Source organism: Cydia splendana, chromosome 1 (assembly GCF_910591565.1).
Source record: "Cydia splendana chromosome 1, ilCydSple1.2, whole genome shotgun sequence".
NCBI classification, from domain to species: Eukaryota; Metazoa; Arthropoda; class Insecta; order Lepidoptera; family Tortricidae; genus Cydia; species Cydia splendana.
This window is the reverse complement of record NC_085960.1, coordinates 11,824,537-11,841,735: the sequence shown is the minus strand read 5'-3', so window position 1 is coordinate 11,841,735 and position 17,199 is coordinate 11,824,537. Positions and strand designations below refer to the sequence as shown.

The 17,199-nt window shown below is 36.7% G+C and overlaps 1 protein-coding gene across 1 annotated transcript; it reads left to right on the top strand.

The window, feature by feature from the left end:
* Positions 1–7,564: 7,564 nt before the first annotated feature.
* LOC134796232 (uncharacterized) lies at positions 7,565–13,015 on the top strand. Its single transcript, XM_063768281.1, has 6 exons — positions 7,565–7,634; positions 7,809–8,073; positions 8,487–8,554; positions 10,145–10,264; positions 11,243–11,293; positions 12,882–13,015. Exons 2-6 carry the CDS (start codon positions 7,887–7,889, stop codon positions 12,966–12,968), a joined length of 513 nt encoding a protein of 170 aa, XP_063624351.1. The 5' UTR covers positions 7,565–7,634; positions 7,809–7,886; the 3' UTR covers positions 12,969–13,015.
* The last annotated feature ends 4,184 nt before the right edge of the window (positions 13,016–17,199 follow it).

Genomic DNA, 17,199 nt, shown 5'->3' with positions numbered 1-17,199 from the left:
CGGCCTCTAAGAACGCCTAGTCATTGTTATTGGAATGTTTGTTTTGCTTAACGCCTTGTTTAAGTCCATTGATGAATCGTGGATTAACAGGCCAAGCATTCTTATTGGAGGCGCGAGCGCAGGTGTCTTTTATTTTCGGACGAACCAGTGTAAAACTAGAGTCCCATCGATTTTAAAGTAATTTTACGGTTTGCCTGACCATGAATAAGTATATGATCACGCGCCATGTTGCGGAATTTCACTGGAACTAATTTTTTATTCATACTATAGAACTGTCACCCTATACATAAGAAATACAGCGCCCTCTTGGCAATGATCATATATTACTGGTCAGGCTTTACGTACTTATTCAATATTTTAAATAATGTTAATATCCAAAGCCGAAAAGCCGCCGCCGTAAAGCCGTAAAGGTACATCATAGCTGCTGCCTTGAAAAAACACCCTATCACCTGTACTAATGTATTTACACCTATGATGACGAAATAAAATTATTGATTGATTGATTGATCCACAGAGGAAAATGAGGACTATTACGTTTATTATGAAAAGGGTCATCCACTTTCGTCTTAACCCGCGCTCGGCAAGTGAATGGAATGATCCCTGATGCCAGTCAAATTCGTGTTATGTGTTGTATCAATCGATGTTCACCGGCCGATAACTGCCATACCTATTGAATTCCTATGAATTGACGGACGGGTTGTATCTTTTTGAACTGTAAATTAGCCGAATTATGTCTTACTAGCTTTTGCCTGCGACTTAGTTCGTATAGAATAACATAATCGCTCTCCCATACAAGTTCAAGGCCCTTTTCATTCCCATAGGGGATGATTTTCTGAATAATTAGATAGTTATCCTAATGTCAACTTACATTGACATCCTATTACCTGTGTTCTCTGTAATCCTATAGTTGGCCTTAGGAACAATATTATATGTAGTTGTTGTATCCTATAGTTGGCCTTAGTTAAGCCAAAGCCTTAACCAAACTTAGCTTAACTTTACTTCACTTTCACTTTTCACTTTCTTTTTTTTCTTCACTTTCTTAAGAAAGTGTATCTGTAACTATTTTTAAGTTATTTCGCTTTTACTGAACTGTGACGCGGTGGGCAAAGTTATGTTAAAGGGCAAAGTTTTATACTTATACGGTACTTAATGCATCTTCTTTGGATAAGCCATTATGGTCAAAATCGCGCATGTGTCAAAGCTGGGACGACTACGCTGACTAAGGGCCACTTGCACCATGCACTAACCCAGGGTTAACTGGTTAAACCATGGCGTTACCATGGTTACCAGTATAATTTGACACTTGGTTAACGGTTTAACCGATTAACCCCGGGTTAGTGGAATGGTGCAAGTGGGCCTAAGAGTATTAAAAATTAACGTGTATACAATATTGGTTGGACAGTGGGCCATAGTTCCTGTGCACAACTTTTTCACTAGCTTATCATCTTACTGTCGAATAGAAACTTCTACCTCTAAGTACACTCTGTACACTCGTTATTCTGAACTTTCTAACTGTTAACTATTTTATGCAGTCACGATTAGTTCCATTATATGCTAATTTATTAAAATCTGCTGATGCCGATTAGACCTCAAGAGAATTAAGCCATCATCTTTACACAAGCATTCAACAAACGTATACCTATTGCACCCAATTAAGAAGTTTAAATTGTTTTAGTTTACCGTTTCAAAATACCTTTAAATAACTATTTTGATTAGATCTCTTTTTTAGCCCAGGATCGCGGATATTATGTTTTTGAATTTAAATTTTTTGTAAGTTTTACCAAAAAATATCGATGAGTTCGATCAAAAATAAAATGTCGCATTTTTGGAAGCACTTTTTAATATTTTTAGCTTTTTAAGTAAGTATATATACAGTTTTAGGGTGCGTTTTAGACGATGTTCGTGATTTTTTTTTCTATCGAGTGAAAGTCAAGAAATTACGTTTCGAATAGTGTCCGACCGAAACATGTTTTTTTGCCGAAACCGAAACCGAAACCGAATGTTCGGCTTTGGCTCTAGTTTCGGCCGAAACCGAAACCGAAACCGAACCTTTTGTAGACTTGTTAAAATCGTTGAAAAAATGTTATAAAACCGCTTTTACACACATATTATGGGGCTGTCAACACCCAATGTCCTTGAAATTGATGTTACTTGAGCAGTTTTTTAAGAAATTTACTAGAGTTAGACCAAGATAATTCTGCAACGATTTTGATAACACACGCAGTGCAAGTGTTATTTTAAATGTCAAAACTTCTATGAAATTATGACGTAATAACATTTGCACTAGTTGCACGGCGTATTCTATTGATTCACCAGTCAAATCAACATGTAGATACAGGGTCAACCAAAAACGCGAGCGCAGCGAGCGCGAATTTTTTGTTGACAATATCGCAAGGCCGGGTATCGACCTTCACCTGGGCCTAAACGTCCGAAGTGCCCCATTGAGGCGAACTTTCATGCGAAGTCAAAGCAGTGCTTCAGGCTTCAGGATAAGTAGTTGAGCACAGACTCCAACCAATGTCCATTGTATTAAAAGCGAGATATTTCTATGAGCGCTGGTGGCCTAGCGGTAAGAGCGTGCGACTTTCAATCCGAAGGTCGCAGGTACAAACCCCGGCTCGTTGAGTTCTTCGGAACTTATATACGAAATATCATTTGATATTTACTATTTGCTTTTCGGTGAAGGAAAAACATAGTGAGGAAGCCGGACTAGTGCCGATAAGGCCTAGTTTACTCTCTGGGTTCGAAGGTCAGTCGGATGGCAGTCGCTTTCGTAAAAACTAGTGCCTACGCCAATTCTTGGGATTAGTTGTCAATTGGACCCCAGGCTCCCATGAGCCGTGGCAAAAATTGGAAGATGATGAGTTTTCTTATTATTCCTTTGCCCTGGCCCAGTAACATGCGACAGTGCTATCTCATTTACTCCGATACAATTAGAGAGTGTGCGCGTTATAGGTATTAACAGCCTCTTAAGACTGCGTCGACCGTCTAGTGGCGCCCGCATTAGTGGAATTGTGTTTTATAATAAACCAATTAATTTCTATACCTAAACATAACCATAATCATAATGTGTAGGTACAGTCACCTGCAATAGTATATTACACAACAAAGGTCGCCAAAATAACTGACACGATCTTATTTGTAGAGCCATAACAGCGTGTCACATATTTTTGCGGCATTCTAAGAGTAACATACTATTGCAGGTGACTGTACATATTAATATTGTTGTCCTACTTATTCCCCAACTCTTGGTCTTTGTCACATAGCTTAGTTTCATAGTACGAAGTACCATTTCGTAAGTTTCGGCCCGGCCGAAAGGTTCGGCCGTTTTTTGGCCGAAACCGAAACTACAGCCGAAACATGATTTTTTGGCCGAAACTGGCCGAAACCGAAACCGAAACCGAACCTTCGGTCGGACACTAGTTTCGAATCGATAAAGTTACTAAAGAATTTCCTTTGCACTACGACATGGGATTCTTCAAGAAGCTGGTATTTAGGGTTCTCAAGGGTCGGCAACGCTTAAGTGGCTCCTGTGATGTTGCTTAGGTATGTCCATTGGCGACGACGACCGCTTCCCATCATGCGGCTCGTCTGCTCATTTGCTGACTATTACATAAAAAAAAAGGCCTCAAGATTGCTAATATAATTTTTGGCAACCGTATTGTGATTGTGATCTAAAAAAACCGGACAAGTGCGAGTCGGACTCGCCCACCGAGGGTTCCGTACTTTTTAGTATTTGTTGTTATAATTAGCGGCAACATAAATACACCATCTGTGAAAATTTCAACTGTCTAGCTATCACGGTTCGTGAGATACAGCCTGGTGACAGGCGGACGGACGGACGGACCGACGGACGGATGGACGGACGGACGGACGAACAGACAACGGAGTCTTAGTAATAGGGTCCCGTTTTACCCTTTGGGTACGGAACCCATAAAACGCTACGTTTTTTTTTAAACTCTGCTGGCTGTAAAGATTTCCCACTTTGTAGTACCCGTAAGGCCCTTCTTTACAAAGTAATAATACCTATATTTTAGGCAATGGCTGACTGAACCCACTGCACCTTAAATCAGCTAAATGCAATTGCTAGATGGCGCTCTTCCTTGCAAAAAAAAATTCTGAATCACACTCTCAATACCGAACATCGCTGAAGGGAGATGCGATACGGCGAGTCCTTACTATACTTATTATACTCTTTGCTTACTGTCCTTGGAGGGCTTAGAGCATTCAGTAACTGGAGAAGTCATGGCTGTCATTTTCTGTACAAAACAGTCTGCCGATTTTTGCGGGGTAGGGGACGTCAAATGTATTGCTGTTTCTGGGTGGATTTCAAAATCCTGCGAAAACTTATGGTTCGGTCTTTATAAAAAAAACTAGTAGGTTGTGCGAGTTGCAACTTTTTTATATGTTTTTAAGAACTATTATCTTCATGTTCCTTCAATTACCATCTCCAATAACTTAATGTTTTTTTTTATATAAAATGTTTTTTGTGTCTAAAATCATCACCGTATACCGGAAAAATCTGAACCTTATTGTTTGCAGTGAAAATTATAGCATACCTATCGTACGATTGCGATTTTTCTTTTACTTATATCTTTTCCATGTTGTTGTTTAACACATGGGAAAATATGCAATAATTCCTTCACCGAGAAAGTACATTTAAAAATATTTAAAATTTTGTCACGAATATTCGTCAACACCGTCATGGTAATTTCAATGTGAGCTTATCTCCGTGTATGAACAACGAAATACCGCTAAAGGTCCTTGCCCTATTTTTCACTTTAATATAGAATGCCAAAAATGATTTCACTATAAAGTCACATCATTGAATCGTGAGAAATATTACGAACAAATTTGTAAAACGTAGTTTGTCACAACAGAGCATCATCACCGTTATGCTTTGGTTTAAAAAAGTTACAAATGATATATTAGAAATAATTATTGAAATGAATGGCAAACTACATGAAGTTTATTGTGTAGCATAGACATTAACTACTATTATTCGTATTCTAGAAATAAAAACAAGAAACTCTCAAATCGTCAACACCATACCCATCATCACCGGGAAAAAATGACGACCGGTGATGATTTCATGTGTATGGTGATGACGGTTCTCAGAAACTTTTCTAGTTATTTTGCTATAATTCATTACGAAATTAAGCTGTATGTTTGAAAAACGTTCTCTATGTCTTCTAACACTATATAATGTCTACCTTATAAATGTAGAATAAATGTAGAAGAAGATATGACTATTTTTTTCACACAAGAGGATGGTTAGTTTTAAATAACATTTTGACTGAAGTAGGCAAAATTTAGGTCACTTAGAACTTAGAACATACAAATGTTTATTTTTTATTATCTAATAATGTAAATCGTGCAACTTAGAGTCTGTAATTGCATGTTAGTCGTGTTAAAACAAAGTATTTAAACAAGCAACATATATTAAGTTTTAAGCGACCATAGGCTACGGTACTGGCTCACTATCGTAATGGCCTTATGTTTTTTGATAATATTATATTAATTGATGTATATAATTACAGCAATTAATAATTATACCATTGGGTAGTCACCGGACCCAATACCTAACATTTTGTAACTTATGACATGCATTACAAGTACTTAGGGGTCTTGCAACTTATAAAACACTAATTATATATTAATGTTTAGCTATTAAACAATATATATATGGATTTAAATCATTATAGCTATTTTTAAAGTTAATTTATAAAACAACAAAAATACAAACTTATGCAATGAATCAAATTATCAAAAAAAAAGTAATATATCATAAAAATTAAGCTCACTGGTAAGCCAGCAATTTTATAATATGATATAAATACCAAATTATGCAGTAGATAAAAGAAGATGCGGGTTTAAACTGATAATAAGAGTACAATATTGTTAATATGATTTAACATTGAAAAAACCCAAAAAAATAAATGAATACATAAATTGCCTATTTCGGAATATAAATTATTTAAAATTATACAATAAAAATACTTGTTATATATTTGTTTATATGAATAAAATGTATTTTTTATAATTTTCTAAAAATAATTTATGTAGCTAGTCTTATGTTCAAAAACATGTTATTTGTAATGTTTATTAAAGTTTTATTAAAGCCTTACAATAAAAAAAAGTTTTGTTTTTTTAATACGTTTTTAATACATATATAAATTATACTGGGTCAAGCAAATCTTGTCAGCAGCAAACGGCGGCAAATTTGAAAAATCGCGGGTTAGCAACACTGTGTTCGAATAATTCGAAAATCGCGTGTCATCTGTGTTTTATCTGTGGAATGTGGATCGCGAATGACAGCTATCATCTCAATGTAAACATACATTCTGAATCGATTCTATTTCAAGAGATATTTCTGCTGTGTCACCATTAAATACCAATATATTAAATAAGATTGTGCTTAATCAAAGCTAAGATGCCTACAATGCCTACAGTGCCAACTGAGAAATCGAATAAAATATTAACATCCAGTAGGACATCTACCTGCTGAAGCAATTATTTTATTCATACATTATTGTTTAACGGCATAGTCCACTTCTATTTTTATTTTGAGATCTTCAAATTAGTTAATCATTTTTATCAACATCACACACCGGTTTTAAATTGTCCGTCCATACCTATTAATAACAATTTCAAACATTTTCAATAGAGAATCCGCGAGTGACAATTTGAATTGACGGGCGCGCTCAGCGGAAAAAAAAGTTTTGGTTCGATGTACATTGTACATTGCTGCTTTTCTTAGCGCAATACTACTCTTTGAGTGTTGCCCTACTTTAGTTTGCTTTACATTGCTACTGACAAGATTTGCTTGACACACTATAGTTCCCAAATCGTCATTACCGTACATGCAGTGTCATTACCGTCTATAAAAGAGTCATTACCATACCATGATTGTCATCACCATCTTGCGTTTTTATTTTCCGAAAGCGATAACTTCAAATATAAGCCACAAATGATTGTATAAATACCATAAATATCCTGAATATACAGCCCCCTATTACTTTACCCAGCTAGAATCGTGTTAAATTAAACATTAAAAAAAAATATTTTTTTGTATGGTGAAATTTTTGGTGATGAAATCCACCCTTCTACATGATTTGTACGTAAGGTACAAATAGCCATGTCAGTCCATACAAAAGTTTGCACAATTGTGCAAGGTTTTTGGCAGAGGGGTGAGCTCTTAAAGGCAACTCCGGTTATTAAATGCTCTAAGGGCGAGTCGCGTGTCGTCGCGTCGCCGCCTTCTTGAAGCTGTGCTTTTATTTTATAACTGAAATTAAAAGAGTATGCGTATAACGAAAATTAACTTGTGCGTTTCGTTCCAAGCACGCTAACTACTTTATTGAACATAAAATTTGTCTTACCCATGCTATATATATGTAGTTTCTGGTGTGTTTGCATTATTTGGGTTAAATTTAGCAAAACTTTTGCAATAATACCATTAAAAATATATATTTTAGTCACATATTTTGTAATACGTATTTATTTAGAATAAATAACGGTCTCTCTATGAAATAAGCAAAACGAAACGTACAAACAAGTCGAACTGTCAATTCCAGTGCTTGTATTGGAGGCGTTTTATAACTTTTTAAGTCCTTTTCTATGTTAAATACAAGGTAAAAATGTGTGTTTTTATAATATACCAGCTTATAAATAGTATAACACCTACTATAACATAAATATATGATTCTTTTCATTTATAAGAGCAGATTAAAATTGAATGTTATTTGTCCAACAAGGTGTGGTCAAGTCAATTGTTTACTACATTTGTATGCTTTCTATTATTTCAGAAGCCTGATAATTCACCACAAACTATTCCATATCAATTTGGATAAGAATAGTCTAAGTCAGACGCTGAAATAGCAAAGATGGTCGTGTTAGAATCTTGTTGGTCGCCCTGCATTTGGTCTTCTGACGTGAAGACTGGCAGCCGGGCGGTGGCGGTGTACACGGCAGCGATGAGTGTAGTTTTAATTACATTCATCAGTTACCAGCTAGCAGGTGGAGACTCGACACAACTATGGAATCCTCTGTTTGAAGCTGATGTGCGGGGATGTGAGTACTTTTTCAAATCTCTTTATGTACATCCATTACCAGTTCCCTAGGATTCACCTCAAAGAGCCTATCAAGTGTTGTTTATTGGTATACCAATTATGTCCAACATGGTCAAAAGCCGCAGACAGTTAAATTTACTGAATAAAAAAATTGTCTATTATGTTGATGTACAATATTATTTCTTCTCTTACTTCATTTAACCAAATGAATGGGTAGACAAAGCACATAGCTGCTGGAAAGATTTTTTTTTTTGGTAGGGTGTGCAATACATTGTGTTGTTACCAAGAAATATGGCAGCCACTTCATTTGTCAAATTTGCAGTAACAACTTTATGTTTAGTTTAACTATTTATGCAAAATATGATTTGTTTTCTTGCTTTGTCAGATCCCTAACAAGTACATGGTTTGTTTCAGCAATGAAAGTTTTTGGAGGCATTTTCATCTGCATTCTCGGACTTCTGATAATATCTTCAATTTGGATGGTATGTGTTAATTTAAACTTTCTCCTCCTGTCTAATCATATTTTTAAATTAAACTACATTATATACCCGCTTCATAGGCAGGGTCACTACCCACTAGGCCAGACGACCGGTCTGGCCTAGTGGGTAGTGACCCTGCCTATGAAGCCGATGGTCCCGGGTTCGAATCCTGGTAAGGGCATTTATTTGTATGATGATACAGATATTTGTTCCTGAGTCATGGTTGTTTTCTATGTATTTAAGTATTTATATATTATATTTATCGTTGTCTGAGTACCCACAACACAAGCCTTCTTGAGCTTACCGTGGGGCTTAGTCAGTTTGTGTAAGAATGTCCCTATAATATTTATTTATTATTATTATTCTCTTTATTCAATTAGGGTCTTAGGTTAGGGTTTTACAATGTGAGTATAAAAGTAAAATATAAAAACACTTACAAAACATAACAAAAATATATAAACACATTATAAAAAACCTAACCTAGGGTGCCGCCGGCAGCGGGGCAGGGTCCAAGCTGCCGGTGGTCAGGGCCGCAGAGTGAGGAATCGACGTACTTATTATTATTATTATTATACCCAATACATAATGGTGGTCTGTCATAGATCTAGGACAAATGTAGGCACAAACAGCCAAACAAGGGCAGATCCTTTGAGGTCAGGGTAATGGTCAAATATTAGTTATTTTTTTGCAAATAAAACTATGAAAGTTTATTTATTGTAGACCCAGCCCAGGGCTCTGCATCCGCCTTTATAGTAAAATATCTTTAAATATTTATTAGTTGGTTTACGGTAAAAGAAAGCATTGTGAGAAAACAGGACTAATTTCATAAGGCAAATTTCCCACCTTGGTTGGAAGGTCCAATGGCAGTTGCTTGGGTAAAAAAACTGGACAAGTGCGAGTCGGACTCGCCCACCGAGGGTTCCGTACTTTTTAGTATTTGTTGTTATAGTGGCAACAGAAATACATCATCTGTGAAAATTTCAACTGCCTAGCTATCACGGTTCATGAGATACAGCCTGGTGACAGACGGACGGACGGACAGCGGAGTCCTAAAGCGGTACGGAACCCTAAAAACTAGCACCCGCATCAATTCTTGAGATGAGGTTATTAACGTGAACATAGGGCTCCTACAAATTATCAACCACTTCACGTCCTTTTGCATGCCCAACCACAGATAAGATAATCACTTGAATTGTGACAACCCTAAATAGCCAAAAGGGATAATGCCATACATTAGAAAGGGATAGCATGATTCGTCCCTGAATCGCTGCCAAACTTCGGTTTTGTAGGAAGTGTCCTTTCTGTATGGTAGTACTATTATTTATTCTGTGATATGGTATACATATAATATAATGTCAAAAATGAAAGTGACAGGCTGCTGTCAGTTTCACTTTTTGTCTGGGTCGACTTAGGGCCAGTTGCACCAACCATAGTTAACAGACTATTCAACGTCACGCAGCAGAGATCTATGAAACTTCCCAAACAATAAAATTTAGTGAACATTTTAACGGTGACAGATGGTTTGGTGCAACCGACCCTTAATGTTTCTCATAAGTAATTATAATAAGATAAAAATCATTGATATATTTTCAGGTGATTGGCATTAATATTTGGATGCGCGGTCTCATACTGCCCTGGCTGATCATCATGGGACTCATCATTAGCTTCCAACTTATCTTCGGGTTGTGGCTAATAGGGGGCTACTACATTTATGTAAGTTAATTATTGTAAAGGGGCCCACAGATTACCAGTTTGCCGGACGATATCAGCCTGTCGGTTAATCGCAAAAGGTGACAGTTCTGAAGAACTGACCACAAATTCCAGTCCAGAAAATTGGTAATTTGTAGGCCCCTTAAAAGGATGAATCAAGTTTTACTTGTATCTTGTTGCCGTGGTTATGGTTGCCTGGGGTACTCTTAAAACCCTGGTTTTATGGTACAGTTAGCAGCAGAAGTTGCTAGCGGGCCAGGTGTTCAAAATGATCTTGATGCGACTTTATTGTTAAGAGAATAAGAGCGTGTCGGTGTAATTTTGAACACCTCGCCCACTTAGCAACTTCTGCTGCTGACTGTATTTAAAATAACGAAACATACAGTACATCTGGTGCTACATTACACCAGGTGCTATAATAATCACATAACGTAACTACGTCGAAAATTAAAAGGGCCATATATACTGTAAAACGTTGTATCTACACTTGTATCGTAAATAACTATTTTATGACAGTTATATTAATATAAGCCCTTTCCATTATGGGTCATCTACCAATGTACCAAGCATGATCGTCAAGATTATAGTTCCTCTAACAATCTGCTACTATTGTCGCTTGGCTGACCCGACAAAATAACAACAAGAAATAGTTTATCTAACCAAAAACGTATCTGTTCCTTCTCTTCTGGCAGTAACTATAGAATAGATAGACCATTTTTTCCAGTATCTGGTATCTTGTGTAAAAAAAAATTTACAGTACATATGGCCCTGTTTTCCCGCACTAGTGCGTAAAATACGTGTGTATGTCAAAAGTTTAAAAGGCCATATGTACTGTAAAACGTTGTACAATACACATGCGAATAGGTTATTCGCAACTCGTGTCGAATTTCGTCTTTTCCGCACTTGTATCGTAAATAACTATTATGCGTGACATTTATTTTTTATACTTATAAGTAAATAAATTATTCCTCTTTGTTACAGCTGGATGCAACATTTGCAGCCCTGGTTGATTTCCTGTTTATGGCTTACAATGTAAGTAAGAGAGTCACTTTATATGTGCAAGTACCATGCATAGTGTGTACTAATGATACCAGTTGTTACCAATTTCATTGCTTTTGACATTATTTAATGAAATAATTTAAGTATCATTGATTAGCGACTGTCCCATCTTCTGCGAAAAATCAATAGGGAATATTACGCAAAACTTTGCGTAGGGGGCGCCACTACCACTATTCATCACAATCTGGGGGTAGACCGCGAAACAAAAAAATCGAAATTTCGTTATCTAACCTCTCTATCACTCTTGCATATTCGAGCGATAAAGAGGCAGATAACTAAATTTCGATTTTCGCGTTTCCCGGTAGGCCCTTGTTAGCAAACCGCCTTGATGCATCAATGTCATATTTTATTGTCTGAAAACTTGTCAAAAAGCAGTTTAAGGCACAGTATGTATAAGTTACTCTATGGTTTACTAGCTAGCTTAGTGCTGCACTCTGGAGGCAGAACATTGCAGTAATACCCCCTATTAGTTATCAGCTATCATCAGATTCTGTGTTAATAAAAGAAATCCATTGTTTAATCTTTATTTATTTAAACTTTATTGCACAAAAGAAAACTTATCGTACAAAAGGCGGACTTAATGCCAAAAGCATTCTCTACCAGTCAACCTTAAGGCAAAGCAGAGAGATTGTGGGTGGTGCTACTAATCACTAAAGCTAATCTAAAATTTTACATATATAAGCAACGACAAACATATATATACCTACATAATGTACTACATACAATTAATATAACATACTTAATACACATAATACATACAATCAATAATTTATAAAAACTAAATTTACACTACTAGGAATCCTTCATTCTAACAGCAAAGAAAGACCGTACAGATTTCTTGAACGCAAATAAAAGAAATCTTTCATCGCTGATTGTTTAACAAACCCCCATAGGGCTTGTGCACAAATCACGCGAGGTTCGATAGGGGGAGGGGGTCACGAAAAAATCACGATAGATCACGTTGGGGGAGGGGGAAACCTCACGTGTATTTTTCTACAGTGAACGAAACTAAGAAAAAAAAACCTACCACTAGAGTAGATACTTTTTCTCGGTTTCGTTAAACATAAATCTTCACTCTGCACTTCAAAATAGCGAGTCTATTTAACGAAAATAGAAACATAAACAAGATTTTCTATATACAATACTATTTATCTTAAAATTTGGTCGAATTTAAAATAAAAAAAAAATACATGTGAGGTTGTGTGGGGGGAGGGGGTAGCCAAAAACTTCACCAAATATCACCAAGGGGGAGGGGGGATCAAAAAGTAGCCGAAAACACCTCGCGTGATTTGTGCACAACCCCATATCAATGTTGCAGGTCATTGAAAATAATGGTTGCCAAATTTAAATACCCTTCTATAGTATCTTCGCCTTTAGGACATAACTTCGCCTTTCAGAAAAACTCGTATCATAGGCGTTATTTAGTAATTCAACGTGTAGGATTTGGATTAAGTTTTAGTATTAGTTCCATAATAAAATAATGTTTAGGCGAGTTTGAGGATCTTGACATTGCTTCATCCAAAATAAAATGTACTATATTATTGTCATATCTTCATTTCAGATCTACTGTTGGCTGTGCGTCTTCTCCCAGTATCAAATAATTTTAGATATGCAGTCACCTAATATAGAAATGTTGATCGAAGAATAACGCTAAGACAGTTTGGCACAAAAAAATATTTAGGTAATGTATTTCCAATATGTATAACTCCTACTGTCTCCTCCATATATTGATATATTGTTTACGTCGAAATAAATCACTTATGTTAATTTGTCTATAAGTATATCACGAAAATATGTATAACAATCAATACAATGTTCACCGTTTTTTGATATTTTAGACAGTTTTTTGAAATTGCCGCTAGATGGCGTTAGTAGTATCGGATAAATTTTAACATTTCATACTAAACTACATCATATTAAAAATATGCCTTAAGTTTTTCGAAGAAATCTTATATCGCGTTTCTATGTAACTTTTATCGTTTTAAGTATTTTTTTCGTGGTTTTCCTTTACTTTTGGCTTAATTTGGTAGAAGTATAAAATTTCCCTTAGATAGCGTTAAGTGTTATGACAAATATGACAATCTGGCAAGTATTTTATTACTATTTTAGTTCTTAATATGCTTAACTGTTTTCATAAATTCGTAATGTATAAGACTTCTCCGTCCGTCCTTTAATATTACTTAAATATTGTATTTATTTATTTGTGAAAGATTATATTAGCAAAATATTATTAAACTGTATCTAAAAATATACATAATAAAATAACTAACGACTTATGTAAGGCAATTAGACTTGACAATAGACAGCATTTATTAGTTATAAATTATAATCGATGTAGACTAGACATATTGACTTGACCATAGAGAAATATAGTAAGATTAGAGTACTCACTCCATCCATCAGTTTTGGTACCAAAACAACTATTATTTCGCAGTCGACATCTAGCTGTACTGATAATTCCGCTACTCGATGCTAGATGTCGACTACAAAAATAATAGTCTATTTGGTACTAAAACTGAAGTATGGAGTGAGCACTCTATGTATTTTTTTCTCTATGACTTGACTCACTGTTATCACTACGATTGAACTGACTGACCATTCTTAAAGTGCCTGACAAGTAATTTTACTTAAAAAACATAGATATAAGCATGTTTAAATTAGTGTAAGAAAAATGATAGAATTCCGTCCTAACGCAATGTTCTTTACTTATGTTGATGAATCTCATATTTCTTTGTCTATTATAACATATTTTATAAGTAACTTTACTGTAAATCTACAAGGTGGCCAAAAAATAAGGGCATTCCCGTTGCCAGGGAGGTTTTGGGATTATACTGAGCAACTTTTACTATGGGACCAACCCCGAAATCGCGAAAAAAAAGTTTGGCTGTTTCATACATTTTGGTTGGTCCATTTTCTTTGGTAGAGTACTATTTTTTTTCGCGTTTTTGGGGTTGATCCCATAGTGAAAGTTGCTCAGTATAATCCCAAAACCTCCCAACGGCAACGGGAATGCACTTATTTTTTGGCCATCCTGTATAATACACTACCTATGTTTAGTGTTTTACATCGTTATGGAATTGTGTAGTTTGGATATTTATGTATACTAAATCCATAACAAATCACTTAAAGTTTTAATAAATTTGTAGAATAGAAATGGTTTTTTATGTCCACTCGTCAACTGCTCATCAATGGCCATTGCATTCCTTTCGTCCACGTTTGTATAAGGTTGGTATTCCATCTGTCCAATATCTTGGTCCAATGTGCATTGTATTTCGCTCTCTCATTAAGCAAAACGTGAGACGCAAACACGCATTGGACCAATATATTGGACGGATGGAATACCACCCTAAGAAGAGACAAGAAGATATACAAGATTTCATCTGTGTTGGTGCTATTTATTACATCTGGATTTTAGCTTCTTGTGTCTGAAAACTGTCATTCATAATTTATACTCATTCCAGATAACATTTAGACTCTAGACGATCACAGTCACAGAATCAAGAGCTTCTAAACCTTAAAACTGGTGATAGATTGTCGTGGACTTTAGAATTTGGAGGAATACGGAGAATCCGGGAACTGGAGCCGATACTGCGATGTGCGGTTCTAAACAAAATTTATACTCGCAGGTGACTTACCCGTTCGTCCGTCGTCCTTTGTCCACGAAATCCAAGAGCGGTGTAATATTATGTTGTAGCGGGCGGAGAGGTATATTTATATATTAAACTGCAGGATTCTTCTTAATAACACAAGGAAATCCGTACACGATGCTTTATGCGGCAATTTTCAATATTGAAGTCTGCGTGGCTAGCAGTCACCGTAGAGTTTTTGATTTAAAATAGGTCGAAAGGGAATTTGGCGCAGTAGCGCCACCATGCTGCCGGCCTTGAAATGCGGAGAATTTCAAAAATAAAATGATATGATGCGGTAAATGAATTTATATATATATATATATATATATATATATATATATATATATATAAGGAAGAGGAAGGAACAGATTATTGCGAAGGCAGCGGATAAAGTTTTACAATAGGGCGTTTAAATAGCCCACCAGCGGTTTTAACAGTAGCGACCCGAACTACACCATCTAGTCCAGGATGTGTGGCAGTAATAATGCCAAGCGGCCAATGTAAGGGCGGTATGTCATCATCACCCATCAGAACCACAGTGCCTTGGACAACCGGACGGTCTGGAGTGCACCACTTGTTCCGAACTTGCAGTGTGTGCAAATACTCCAAACGCCATTTTTTCCAATAGGAATGCACAATCGATTCCAGCAATCTTTTCCGATTGTTGAGGTTACGACACTCGGTAGACAGGTCAGTCGCGGGTAAGTATTGGAGCGGTGTAGACATCAAAAAATGAGCGGGAGTTAATACTTCGGGATGCGGATCCGAAGATAAAACACTGAGCGGACGAGTGTTAAGTATACATTCGATTTGAACGAGCACGGTTGACAGTTCTTCGTATGTCAGAATCTGTGATCCAATGACACGGTACAAATGCGTTTTTACACTCTTAATATTTGATTCCCAATATTCCCATATGCCACCGAAATGAGGCGCACGAGGGGGAATCATTTTCCATTCAATGCGGTGATTACTACATTCGCGGTTAAGTTTACATTTGAAATCAGACGTGCGGAAAAGATTATACATCTCATCCAGTTGAGATTTGGCACCGACGAAATTTGTTCCGTTGTCTGAGTAAAGACAAGAGACGGGACCACGTCGAGATATGAATCGTTTGAACGCTGCTAGGAAGGCGTCAGACGTTAAATCAGAGACTAGCTCGATATGCACTGCCTTCGTAACTAGGCACACAAACAAGCATATGTACGCCTTTTGTGCGTGTTGACCACGACGGCGACAAAGCGTGATGCGAAGAGGGCCAGCATAATCAACCCCAGTGTGCACAAAGGCTTTGGCTTCTTGTATGCGGCAAGATGGCAGGTCAGCCATCTTCGGTACAGGATGTGTTGGCTTGACCCGGAAACATGAGTTACATCGTCCATCTAATATCCAAAAACGCTGGCGAATGATTGCCATTAATGGACTTGTGCCTGTGTGACAATTGACAGCATGGAAGTGGTCAATGATTAAGTTCACCATGTGATCGCGTTTGGGTAGCACAACTGGATGCTTTACTTCAAACGGCAAATCAGCATTCGAGAGACGACCTCCAATCCGCAAAACATTTTTGTTGTCAATAAATGCAGACAACTTTACAAGTTTGCGCGATGGTAAAAGGTTCTTTTTAATTTGAACTATATCTTCACTAAAGTGAACTCTCTGTATAGCGAGTATTAAAGCGGTTTCAGCGGTCTCAAGATTTTTAATTGTTTCAGTTGGGTTTAATTTCTTTATAAACCGAAGTATATATACAACGATTTGTAGCAATTTGTTCCAAGAAGAAATGCTCTGCGCCAAATCATATAGTACAGGCGACTCTTGCTGCACTATAGTGGTTAATGCAACAGTTTTGTGCTCTGGCAATTGATCGATTGCTGAGCATTGAAATGGCTTAATAGGCCATTTGTTCGGCGCCTCCTTCAGCCATGAAGGCCCATTCCACCACAATGTATGCGAAATTAACTGCGATGGTGTCAACCCACGAGATAAGCAGTCACTTGGGTTTTCAACTCCAGCAATATGGTAGAAGTTTTCTGGTGACACATTTTCTTGACATTGCGCAACACGATTGCTGACAAATATCGACCATCGATGAGGCGATGATTTGATCCAGTTGAGAGCAATCGTAGAATCAGAGAAAGCAAAAATTTCTTTAATTGCGATACGAGCAAGGTATGTACTCTGTACGATTTTGATCAATTTACTCATCAGCACAGCAGCACAAAGCTCTAAACGAGCAAGCGTCGT